The 12963-nt window shown below is 41.7% G+C and overlaps 1 protein-coding gene and 1 pseudogene across 5 annotated transcripts in view; one reads left to right on the top strand and one right to left on the bottom strand.

Moving 5' to 3' along the window:
- Positions 1-9422, top strand: part of LOC139391859 (adenylyl cyclase-associated protein 2-like) — a 36018-nt gene extending 26596 nt beyond the window's left edge. The window contains exons 8-13 of one of the 5 annotated variants that reach the window (XM_071139461.1): positions 1720-1900; positions 2379-2554; positions 5622-5745; positions 5963-6045; positions 6295-6435; positions 6583-9422. In XM_071139461.1, the coding sequence (XP_070995562.1) occupies positions 1720-1900; positions 2379-2554; positions 5622-5745; positions 5963-6045; positions 6295-6435; positions 6583-6666 (789 nt within the window). In that variant the 3' untranslated portion in view covers positions 6667-9422. Of the gene's footprint in view, positions 1-1719; positions 2129-2378; positions 2555-5621; positions 5746-5962; positions 6046-6294; positions 6436-6582 lie in introns of all 5 variants that reach the window. The other 4 variants (XM_071139459.1, XM_071139458.1, XM_071139462.1 and 1 more) reach the window with 4 other exon arrangements.
- A 110-nt stretch (positions 9423-9532) lies between these two features.
- On the bottom strand, positions 9533-10719 carry LOC139391905 (uncharacterized; annotated as a pseudogene).
- Positions 10720-12963: the final 2244 nt, after the last annotated feature.

The raw sequence follows: 12963 nt of genomic DNA, 5'->3' as shown, positions 1-12963 counted from the left end.
TGGACATTTTTGTAGATGTTGATACTAGTGGAGGTTGGTGGGAGGAGCTATAGGAGGACAGCTCATTGTAATGGTTGGAATGGAATTAATTTAACGATATCAAATCATATGGAAACCACATGTTTGACTCCATTCCTTTTATTCCATTCCAGCCATTAAAATGAGCCCGTCCTCCTATAGCTCCTCTCACCAGCCATTAAAATGAGCCCGTCCTCCTATAGCTCCTCTCACCAGGCTCCACTAGTTGATACATTTTTTGTTAGGGCAAATCAAGTCTGATATTTCCTGCAACAACAGGGTGATCAAATTAAGATCCTACATCATTTCTCTTCCCCTCCTCTCTGAAAAGAAAGTCCAACTGTAGGGCAGGTTTCAAGTCAGAAATCATATCCCTGCTTCCAGTGGAAGTGAAGCATTTATTTGTTTGGCTTTTTACGTGATAATAAAACTAAAAGTAAAACTCCTTAAACTTCACATTTAGTCTCTAAAATGTAAAGAGTTTTGAACTCAGGTCAAGGCCACTGTCTTTTTTCAGTGATATGCCAGAATCCTCTATGTGGTCCTTTGAGGGACACAGGCTGCCACACAATTTGATGGACTGTGTGTGTGCCTGTGCACGTGTGTGTGTGTGTGTATGGAGTGAAACCCGAGAGCATGCAGTGGCTGTATGTCAGCTGTTCCTCCTGCCATTAGGTGTCAGGGTTTTGTGTGTGTGTGTGTGTGTGTTGGGAGAGGACAGGTGGTCCTCAGGGTGGACTTTAATGGAGGTTTTCTTCAAAAAAGAAAGACCCAACAAAAGCCCTGTGTCTCAGGCCCTACACACCTGCTTCAACACACCCCACGGCGTAACTTAAACTACTGGGCTTTTCTCCTAACTCTAATCTGGCGGCTGCTGTTCAGAAGGGCAGGCACACATGCACACACTCTCACACACATATACACGCACACAGCTCTGACTTCATTTCATTGCACTCAGCTCTAATTCTTGGGCATATGTACAGCTGTTGTGGCTTGTTTGAGCATTGAAGGTGGACCATGTGTAACTATCCGCGGCAGCTGTGCAGTCTGCAGTCAGACCCCGACAGACCGACACAGAAAGAGACAGAGAGACTGTCTGCTTGTCTTTACTGGAGTTGGCAGGCAGGTGGCTTTAAATGAATATGTTCATTAGCTTGGTAAGTAAGGCTTTCAGTGAGAAAAAAGGCATCTATAGTAGAGCAGCAGGACTTAGGCTGGGATTCAATCCAACCCGCCTTAGAACCGTGTTATAGCACACCTGACATTTAAAGGAAATCTCTGATTGACCCAGCATATGCAGCGTTTACCGTGAATGCAATATCTGCGAACATTGTATTTAAAATCTGCATTGTCGGATTGAATCCCAGCGTCAGTCAAAGAATTTAGATCTGCACTTGATCATCATATGCATATTAAGAACAGCCCCCTGACACAGCTCCACTTTAGATACGATTCCTATTGGCCAGGGTTGGACAACTATGGTCCTGGAGAGCCACAGGGACAAGGTGTGAAGGCTTTTGTTTTAACCCAGCTCTTGGCTTTGGCACCTCTGCTATAAGAAACCAGTTGAATATAAATATTTGTCCTATACTCCACCTGCTGGCCAGGGGAAGAAGTACAACTGTATTTCCAGAACCCTTCTCACTATCATCTTGTCTTGATTCACAGTAACATGCCTTTCTCTCTCTCTCTCTCCCACAGGGTCCCATTGCGCCTCCCTCTTTGTTCACCCCTGCCCCTGGTTGTCCCTGCCCCCCTCCACCACCTCCACCCCCTGGACCCCCACCAGTCTTCACAGGCGAACCGCCCCAGGCCGACAGCACCACGGCCCAGCATTCAGCTCTCTTCGCCCAGCTGAATCAAGGAGAAGCCATCACTAAAGGTAGCCAAGCCACCGTCACCCAGGGGTTGAAGAGCTCTGATCCAACTGCAGAAGGGGGAGAGAGGGAGGGAGGGAAAAGAAGGAGGAGGAGAAACAGAAGAAGAAAGGGAGGGAGAGTTGAAGAGGGAGGATGTGGGTTGAATCAACAGTTACAGAGTCCTGAGAGCACCACTGCCCAGCACTCAGCCCTGTTCGCCCAGCTGAACCAGGGAGCTGACATCACTAAAGGTAGCCAAGACAGGAGAGAAGACGAGGAAGAGGAAGAGAAACAGAAGGAGAAAGAGAGGGAGAATTGAAGAGAGTTGCTGTGTTTTGAGGACATAGAAATAGTCATTATATTTCTATGGTGTTTATTAATCAACAGTTAGGGTAAAATTTGTTTGATTTTGAGATCATACATTTTATTATAGATTTTTGTACTAAAACAATAACTTCTAAACAAGTGAATACAAGTAAGTACCCTCTCTCTGTCCACTAGCATTAAAGCACATCTCAAAGGACCAGATGACCCATAAGAACCCCTCCCTTCGCACCCAGGGAGGAGAGCATCATGCCTCCCCACCAAAGAACCGAAACCCCGGAGGCTCCTCCAACAGAGCGCCTCCCCAGAAACGACCCCCCCTGCTGGAGCTGGAGGGGAAGAAATGGAGGGTGGTACGTTACCTATTATTTTGCTTTGCATGCCAGGCTTCTAATTTGTCCTATTATCTACACTCAGGGTTGGGTAGGTTACTTTGTAAATGTAATCCGTTAGTTACCTGTCCAAAATTGTAATCCGCAATGTAACTTTTGTATTACCTAAACTCTGTAACGTAATCTGATTACATTCAGTTACGTTTAGATGACTTTCCCCTTAAGAGGCGTTAGAAGAAGACAAAAATGTATGTTACCAACAGAATGACATCTACTGCAGGATAAATCAGTGTTAAGGTTTACATAGCTGGCCATAAATGAATGTTACATTTTGCTTTATGGTTGGTTATGTAGGCTTCTTCTAACCCATATACTTTCTGCTACATATAATAATACGATTAAATTATATCTTTACATTAAAATCCGAAGTCTATTAGAATTCCAGTCATTCCAATAAATGTTATACCCCTTGATCTTCAAGAACAGGATTTGGAATTACGGAAGTATAGATTTTCCAAATTGTTTTACTTGAGCATGACCCCAAAACAAAGGACTTATTAGCCAGCTCTACTCTGTTGTTTATGATTTTGTTGTCATGGAAGACAGATTGGGCTCATTTGATTTGAGTTGAAAAATAAATGCTGCGCTCATGTAATGGCCTGCTTTGAGAACTACTGAAAAGTGCTATTTACATGTGATAAATTAATGCCATATGCTGCATTTGCGATAGGCCTGTTGTTTACCTTTTTGTTGGTAACACGTTGATATCTTGATAATATACAGCTGTTTATAGGTCAAATCCACAGATAAAACCATAACAAAATGGCAACCTGCCTCTGTTTTGGTAAAAATATGAGGGATGGGCCTGGAGAAATGTAACCACTCTCAGATGAATAGACAGAGCTATTGATGCAAAGACTGACCATCCATGATATATACATGATTGTTTTAACCATGTTATGAGGCTATACAGGTTGTTACATTTACAATGTTTATAAACATTGGAGTAAAACAAGGTAATATTTTGGGTTCTCATGGAGTGTGACAGTTTAATTAAACTCATGAGGCATTTATAAATTATATTCTTCAAGACTCAATGGATATATAAGTCCAAAATTGGATGTAGCAACTACCGATTGCCACTTTTAAGTCTATCAAAAGTGTGCAAGTTTGAGCATGTGTCCATTAGGCCTATGAATTATTTATTTTTTATCAGCATGAATTACATTGAGCAATAAAAGCCCAACTTTTATTCCATAGGCTGGGATCTGCACTATGCAGCTGTTGCAAGAATACATTTTTCACTGGCTGTCCAATGGTTTCAAAAACAATGATTGATCGGCAGCTTAAACTTCTTGAATTCAACCATTATTGGGTTCAAATACACAGATTTGTGAACAGCCATCCACAACAACCACAAATAGATAAATAAGAGAGCAGCAGTGTGATTCACATCAATGTGCTATGTAGCCTAGATATCAATAATAAGTGATATCAGTATCGCCCGTAGGTTATGTACCACTGCTGTCATCCTTATCTCCAAGCATTTATTCAAGTTGGATAATCTTTGGTTGCTGACAGCAGTCACACAATTGGAAGACCATAGCTTGGACTGTAGCCTACGAATGCCTATTCCTGCTCTTTTCCCACAATCCATCAAACACATTTGGTGTGTCATCATAGTGGTCTCTGACTTGTGGTCAGACTCGCTCAGGTGGAACAAAGTTAAACTTGCGCCTTTTTTCAATGCTGATTTGAATGCCTTTGAGAAAACAGAGAAGTGTCAAAGATTTTTTTTCCGCAAACATCCTTTCTGAATTTAAAAGTAATCCCAGAAGAAATCATCTAGTTTTTCAATCTGTAATCTGATTACAATATTTTTTGCTGGTAACGTAACGGATCACAGTTACCGTTTTTTTTGTAATCACTTACATGTAATGGATTATATTACTCCCCAACCCTGTCTACACTGAACAAAAATTTAAACATGCAACAATTTCAAAGATTTGACTGAGTTACAGTTCTTATAAGGAAATCAGTCAATTGAAATAAATTCATTAGTCCCTAATCTATGCATTTTACATGACTGGGAATACAGATATGCATCTGTTGGTCACATATACCTTTAAAAAAAGGTAGGGATGCGACTCCTTCGCATAGAGTTGATCAGGCTGTTGTTTGTGGTCTGTGGAACATTGTCCCACTCCTTCAATGGCTGTGTGAAGTTGCTGGATTTTGGCGGGAACTGGAACACACTGTCGTATAGGTCGATCCTGAGCATCCCAAATATGCTCAGTGGGTGACATGTCTGGTGAGTATGCAGACATGATGAATGGCAAGACAATGGGCCTCAGGATCTCGTTACGATATCTCTATGCATTCAAATTGCCATCGATAAAATGCAATTGTGTTCGTTGTCTGTAGCTTATGCCTGCCCGCATCATAACCCCACCGCCACCATCTGTTCACAACGTTGACATCAGCAAACCGCTCAACGCCATACACGGTGGCTGCCATCTGCCCGGTACAGTTGAAACTGGGATTCATCCTTGAAGAGCACACTTTCCAGCATGCCAGTGGCCATCAAAGGCGAGCATTTGCCCACTGAAGTCGGTTATGACGCCGAACTGCAGTCAGGCCAAGATCCTGGAGAGGACGATGAGCACTCAAATGAGCTTCCCTAAGTCGGTTTCTGACTGTTTGTGCAGAAATTCTTTGGTTGTGCAAACCCACTAACAAATTTGTGCCCATAATTCTTGAAAATAAGCTTTATGTGCACATGAAACATTTCTGGGAACTTTTATTTTAGCTCATGAAACATGGGACCAACACTTTACATGTTTCGTTGATATTATTGTTCAGTATAAATGGAGGACATGGAGGCACTTAATAATTTTTTTCCTAGTGATTCAGGAAAGTTTAGGTGCCTCACAGATTCAAAGACCAAGACTGCTGTTTGTGTGACTGTATTCTTTCAGAGGCGATTGTGATGTCTGGTGCTAAACCCAATGAGGTCATCCAAAAGTGAAGGGTCAAACATGAGATGGGTCAGATGGTCACAGGTCTTGTTTGTTGTTTCACCCCACAGGAGTACTTTGACCAGGCTCATGACCTGGTTATCGAGGAGCCAGAGCTGAGACAGGTGGCCTATGTCTTCGGCTGCAGCAACTCTACTTTACAGATAAAGGGAAAGATCAACTCCATCATTGTGGGTGAGTTCAACCATCCATTGTTTTATTTGTTATAGTTCTGTTATTAAGATTTGATTATGTATATGGCAACGTCATTTGCAAAGGCATGGCCATATACTGTACAGTGGACAATTTCTTTGTTGTCTTTGACAGCATCAATCCGGTATATCTCTCTCTCTCTCTCTCTCTCTAAACCCTCACCGATTTCATGTTTTTCTGTGATGTTCACCTCTGACAGATAACTGTAAGAAGCTTGGTCTGGTGTTTGACAACGTTGTTGGCATTGTGGAAGTCATCAACTCTAAAGACATTAAGTTGCAGGTCAGCTCAAATTTCATACATGTTCTAGAAAATAACATAATAACATATCCTCTCTGCATCTGAAGTTCAACTCCAATGTACCCGCTGTGAAGCTATAGTAGATGTAAGGTACTGACACTTTTATTTTTATACATTATGTTGGGCCATCATTTCTTCTGGTGAGGTTACGTGGTCAGGATAAATTCCAGTCTCGAGACTAGTTATAAGATAGATGAATCTGTGCTGATGCTCTGCACTACTTTTATCCAGGTGATGGGTAGAGTTCCCACCATGTCTATCAACAAGACGGAGGGCTGCCAAGTCTACCTGAGTAAGGACGCTCTGGACTGTGAGATTATCAGCGCCAAGAGCTCTGAGATGAACATCCTGGTACCGCAGGACGATGACTATGTGAGTGTGTATGAAAGTGTGTTGTGTTTGCATTTCAGACTGTGTGTGTGTGTGTGAGAGAGAGAGAGAGAGAGATGAGTATAAGTATGAGACTGAGTGAGAGTGTGGCTAAGTGTGGTTTTGTTTTAAACATTGTGTGTTTAACAGAGGGAGTTCCCAGTTCCTGAGCAGTTCAAGACGGTTTGGGACGGATCCAAACTGGTGACAGAACCCACAGAGATCGCTGGCTGATCGCTGATATTTCATCGTCCTCATCTCTCTCACACCCCCACTTATTCCTCTTTCTCTCCTCCCTTTTCCCTCTGCGTCAAAGATTTCACAAACCCATATAGGCTGGCTATTACAAGTAATAAAAGGACAAACCAGACACTGTAACTGACTAGCTAGTAGTACTGTAGGTTGATTGTAAGCCTGGTTGTATCCATTAAGATGACTTGTTATTGTTTTTTTCTCTGCACTTTGAAATGGTAGATTGTTATGGGACTGTTTGTTCAGCTTATTGGTTGCACAGCACTCTCCTCCACAAAACTACTGTACTATTCACAGAATTATGGTAGGTCTACTATTTAAACATGCAGGCAGTATTTGTCAGGTTTCGTCATGTGTAGAACTAGTTAAACTTGCAAACTAGTTAAAAAGTTGCATTCAAATTTGGAATAAAGAGGAAGTGTAGCCATTATGTTTATCTGTTAAATCTGCTGGTGCAAAATAAGGTATTTCTTAAACTAAGTATCATACTTACATGTGTGTGCCATAGCAATAAAATGATGAGTACATATGGGTACAATATAATTACATATTTTCAAATTAAAAGCAGAAAATGCAACCCTGATAAGACAAACTGTATTAAGATGCATTTTGGAGGTGCATTTTGATTGGAGAGAACCCTGAAATTTCAGTCCTCCTTGGCATTGTCATGTTGTTTTGTGCACTGTTGTGATTTTATTGGATTGAGGCAGAAAGTATTGAAAAATGAGGTCAAGCGTTGACTTTTGATTTGTATGAGAAGTAGGATGAAGAGAATGTCCCACAGATGGAATTGAACAGCCAGTTGGAGTATGTTCCACAGGATGTCCTAGCATACACTGTTTTGGTTTGCTGTAATACTCTACTATACTCAACTATTCACATCTAGCTGTTGAGTCAACGGTTGTATCATGTTTATATTGCATGATAGATTTGTAAATGTATTTTTTATACTACACTGAACAAAAACATAAATGCAACATGCAACTATTTCAGTTCATATAAGGAAATCAGTCAATTGAAATAAATTCATTAGGCCCTAACTAACTGACTGGGAATACAGATATGCATCTATCTGTTGGTCACCGATACCTTATTTTTTTAAAGGTAGGGGTGTGGATCAGAAAACCAGTCAGTATCTGGTGTGACCACCTCATGCAGCGCGACACATGTCCTTCGCGTAGAGTTGAACAGGCTGTTGATTATGACTTGTGAAATTGCTGGATGTTGGTGGGAACTGGAACATGCTGCCGTAGATGTCGACCCAGAGCATCCCACACATGTTCAATGGGTGTCATGTCTGGTGAGTATGCAGGCAATGGAAGAACTGGGACATTTTCAGCTTCCAGGAATTGTGTACGGATCCTGGCGATATGGGGCCGTGTATTATCATGCTGAAACATAAGGTGATGGCGGTGGATGAATGGCAAGACAATGGGCCTCAGGATCTCGTCACCGTATCTCTGTGCATTCAAATTGCCATCGATAAAATGCAATAGTGTTCATTGTCCGTAGCTTATGCCTGTCTGTATCATAACCCCACCGTCACCATGGGGCACTCTGTTCACAACATTGACATCAGCAAATCGCTCGCCCACACAACACCATTCACGTGGCCTGCAGTTGCGGGGCCGTTTGGACGTACTGCCAAATTCTCTAAAACAACGTTGGAGGCTGCTTATGGTAGAGAAATGAACATTAAATTCTCTGGAAACAGCTCTGGTGGACATTCCTGCAGTCAGCATGCCAATGTACACTCCATCAACGTTAATTATTATTATTATTTTTTTTACATCTGTGGCATTGTGTTATGTGACAAAACTGCACATTTTAGTGGCCTTTCACTGTCCCCTGCACAAGGAGCACTTGTGTAATGATCATGCTGTTTAATCAGATTCTTGATATGCCACATCTGTCAGATGGATGGATTATTTTGGCAAAGGAGAAATGCTCACTAACAGGGATGTAAACAAATTTGTGCACATTTGAGAGAAATAAGCTTTTTGTGCTTATGGGACGTTTCTGGGATCTTTTATTTCAGCTCATAAGACATGGGACCAACACTTTACATGTTGCATTTATATTTTTGTTCAGTGTATATTGCATTGATAGCAGACTAGATGTCAGTATTACTCAAGCAAGTGCAATTGTCATAGTGAAATGGAAGGGAAAAAATGTAAAGGATAACAATAGCGAGAGTTTAATTGCATTTGCATAGTTTGTAAGATATAACTTGCTTATCTCTTGTTCATGTGCCTAACCCAAATATATATGGTTGTAGCATCACCACCAATAGATTGTTCTAATATTACCAGCTCTGTATTTGTAAGCCTTAATATGCGTAGATACAAATCAACATAGAGAGAAATGTTTGTCGTCATGTTCAATGCGCACTGAAGTCTTGTCTATATACCTGTTAGTCGGAATACCCTACTGTAAAACAAAATTGTTTTCATTTCTTTAATGCATTTTGTATTGGGGCACAAATGCATTCAGTAGCACCATCCTTTTGAGGGGAAATACACCAGTAGTGCTTGTCACATGTTCTAATTCATACCCAGCAGTGAATTTAGTGTTTTTCAAAATTAAATCTAAACTTTAATGCTTGTGTGATGTGTTTTGATATTGGTTTGGACTTGATAATCAAATTTTATTCAGTGCCATAAATATGGAAAAGAGCAATAATGTTGAGAGAATTTAAACTGGAAACATAATAAATGTTCCAGTGGAGACCATGACAGCTCAAACAACAAGTGATTACATTCCAGCCATCAGGAACCTAAACCTACAACACACAAAACAACATCTAAACTGTTCATCATTTCATTCATCTGTTTGCACTAGCATACATTCAAATACATGCATATACATTGTTAGTGTTTGCTAACTGTGTTTCCCTGGGAGCATCTCCCTCTTCCTGCAAGGTTTTATCAGCAGCACATCTACTGGCTCTACCACTAGCTAATACCTTAGTCTGGTCCTTTAGTGGGCTCCTTGATAATAAAGCACAGTGAGCAATCACCCAGAGGCCCTCCGAGTCCTGAGTGGACAGCATGGCAAGAGTGTCTCCCTCAGTCTCCTTCAACGGTTGTTCTGGAATATGTTTCATGGGCTGTTCTAAAACATGCTTCCATGGTGATGGGCTACTTGGTCCTGTCGATCGATGAGTGTGCACAGGGCTGAGAGGAGACGTCTTGTTTGGGAAAGACATTGATGGTGACTAGACGTTCCCTGTTCTTTCTCCCTCCTGTGACATCAGAGATGGTACATGCCTTCCCTGGGTGGAGGTTCTATCCTGTAGACCCTGCCGAGCCCCGAATCCCACCTCCCTCTGCATGCTCTCTGGGAAAGCAGTGCCTGAATCACTGGCCTGCCCCACTCCAACAGGAAGTTCCTGGTTTTGTCAGAACACACTAAAATTCAGAATCTGGATAATTTAGATATTGATGATACTGTGGGCTGCTACAGGCACTTAAAGGGCCCTCTTGACTGCAGGTTCCCAGACAGCCTTCTCTTTTTGTCTGGTTCCATCATCTCCTCAGATTGATGGTCCATGTTTAGATGGGGCATATGGGTCTCCTTCTAATATGCTCTTCTCCTGAAGCTCTGCCTGTCCCACTGACAGCCTGCTCTGTTAACATGTCTGGGGGAAGTTGAGGCACATCTGGTGGAAGTGGAAGGTGTGGGGAGCCATACTTGGTTCTGTAGGCGGTATCCCCCTTCCCAGAGTACAAAGAAACTTGCCGTGACCCTGTGCAACACCCTGTCGTGACTCGCTCCTGCAGGTTCATGCTCTACATTGGTAGTGTACGACCCTACCTCACACAGGAAGCGGCGCAGGTCCTAATCCAGGGACTTGTCATCTCTCGTCTGGACTACTGCAACTCTCTGTTGTCTGGGCTCCCCACTTTTGCAATCAAACCCCTGCAACTTATCCATAACGCTGCTACCTACCTGGCGTTCAACCTTCCCAAATTCTCCGATGTCACCCGGCCCCTCTGCATACTCCACTGGCTTCCGGTCGAAGCTCACATCCATTACAAGACCATGGTACTTGCCTACTGATCAGCCAGGGGAACTGCCCCTCCCTACCTTCAGGCTCTGCTCAAACCCTTGGCCCTCCCACCCAATGGTGAAACGAGCTTTCCCCTGAAGCCCATCTTTTGGAAAACATCTAAAGCCCTCCCTCTTCAAAGAGTATGTTAAATAATTCCGCAGCACCTGGATAAGAGCTTCTGCTAAATGTCAAATATAAAAATGAGATGCAGGTGCCTTTTGGTCCACTGTTAGAGAAAGTGACATGGGGAGCATTTTAAAACATTATAGGCATTTTACACTAATAATACATGAATTACTATAATAACAATTGATGACAATCAATTTGCTGAAGTATAGCCTATTAACGAAGCAACACTTCCTCTGCATCTGAGATTACCTTTGTGCTCTGGGGTAAAACATGAGGATATGGGGCTCTGTTTGGTGACAGGCATCTGCATTTTGGTCTGTGTAAAATTAGGCGCCACTGCTAAGCTTTATACTCCAGACCGGACCAGAGGATTCAGTGTTTTTGAGATGGGTCGCAATGACCTTCTCTGGAATGTGAAATGAAGGGTTTTTAAAATAACAATTGGGAAAATGGATTCAGTCATTGTCTCCACAAGCTCAGAGCAAGGAAAACAGATAGTATTTTACAATCACAGACATTGCATCTGTCCCATTATGGTGTCAGAGAGCACAGCCAATGTCATTGAGGCCATCTCCATGTTGAAGTAGTCAATTGTCTTCTTAATTTATTTTGGTACTGTCCATATGTAGATCGTTTTTGGTCACAAGTCCAGGAATGGCTGAAGAATTGCAACATTTACCTAGAACTAACGCTGCAGATAGCAATACTGGGTGATTTGAAAAGTCATAGTCAATCATAATAATAATAATTTTAGGAAAAAAATCTTTAATTTACAATATGTAGAAGCTATGAGAATAGAAAGGTTCAGTACCTTTGTGAAGCATCACAGCACAGTTGAAAGATATATGGCAAATAGAAATCCAAAATGGATGATGTTAAGAGATGGTTGAATGGAGCTGAAGGGTGGGACTAATAACAAGATAACACATGTAAAACATACGGGGTCTGTAAAATGTATATAGGTTCAGAAATGTTGTGAAATAGCACAGTTACAAATAGAAATCAAACTGGATGGACATCAGAAATAGAGGAAGGACTAAAAACAAATAACTTAGATTGAATGTGTATACGTATAAACTGAAGGTAGAAGCCTAAGTGTTATCGTTTATTAGTTTACGCCAATTGGAGGAGGGGTGGTAGGGTTTGCGGGGAATAATAAAGATATATTTTAAAAAATGTATGTATATATGTGTGTGTATATATATATATATATGTGTGTGTATATACAGTGCCTTGCGAAAGTATTCGGCCCCTTTGAACTTTGCGACCTTTTGCCACATTTCAGGCTTCAAACATAAAGATATAAAACTATTTTTTTGTGAAGAATCAACAACAAGTGGGACACAATCATGAAGTGGAATGACATTTACTGGATATTTCAAACTTTTTTAACAAATCAAAAACTGAAAAATTGTGCGTGCAAAATTATTCAGCCCCCTTAAGTTAATACTTTGTAGCGCCACCTTTTGCTGCGATTACAGCTGTAAGTCGCTTGGGGTATGTCTCTATCAGTTTTGCACATCGAGAGACTGACATTTTTTCCCATTCCTCCTTGCAAAACATCTCGAGCTCAGTGAGGTTGGATGGAGAGCATTTGTGAACAGCAGTTTTCAGTTCTTTCCACAGATTCTCGATTGGATTCAGGTCTGGACTTTGACTTGGCCATTCTAACACCTGGATATGTTTATTTTTTAACCATTCCATTGTAGATTTTGCTTTATGTTTTGGATCATTGTCTTGTTGGAAGACAAATCTCCGTCCCAGTCTCAGGTCTTTTGCAGACTCCATCAGGTTTTCTTCCAGAATGGTCCTGTATTTGGCTCCATCCATCTTCCCTGTCCCTGCTGAAGAAAAGCAGGCCCAAACCATGATGCTGCCACCACCATGTTTGACAGTGGGGATGGTGTGTTCAGCTGTGTTGCTTTTACGCCAAACATAACGTTTTGCATTGTTGCCAAAAAGTTCAATTTTGGTTTCATCTGACCAGAGCACCTTCTTCCACATGTTTGGTGTGTCTCCCAGGTGGCTTGTGGCAAACTTTAAACAACACTTTTTATGGATATCTTTAAGAAATGGCTTTCTTCTTGCCACTCTTC

Source organism: Oncorhynchus clarkii, chromosome 32 (genome assembly GCF_045791955.1).
Source record: "Oncorhynchus clarkii lewisi isolate Uvic-CL-2024 chromosome 32, UVic_Ocla_1.0, whole genome shotgun sequence".
Taxonomy (NCBI): domain Eukaryota; kingdom Metazoa; phylum Chordata; class Actinopteri; order Salmoniformes; family Salmonidae; genus Oncorhynchus; species Oncorhynchus clarkii.
Note: the sequence above shows the minus strand (reverse complement) of the source record. Positions and strands in the feature narration are given on the sequence as shown.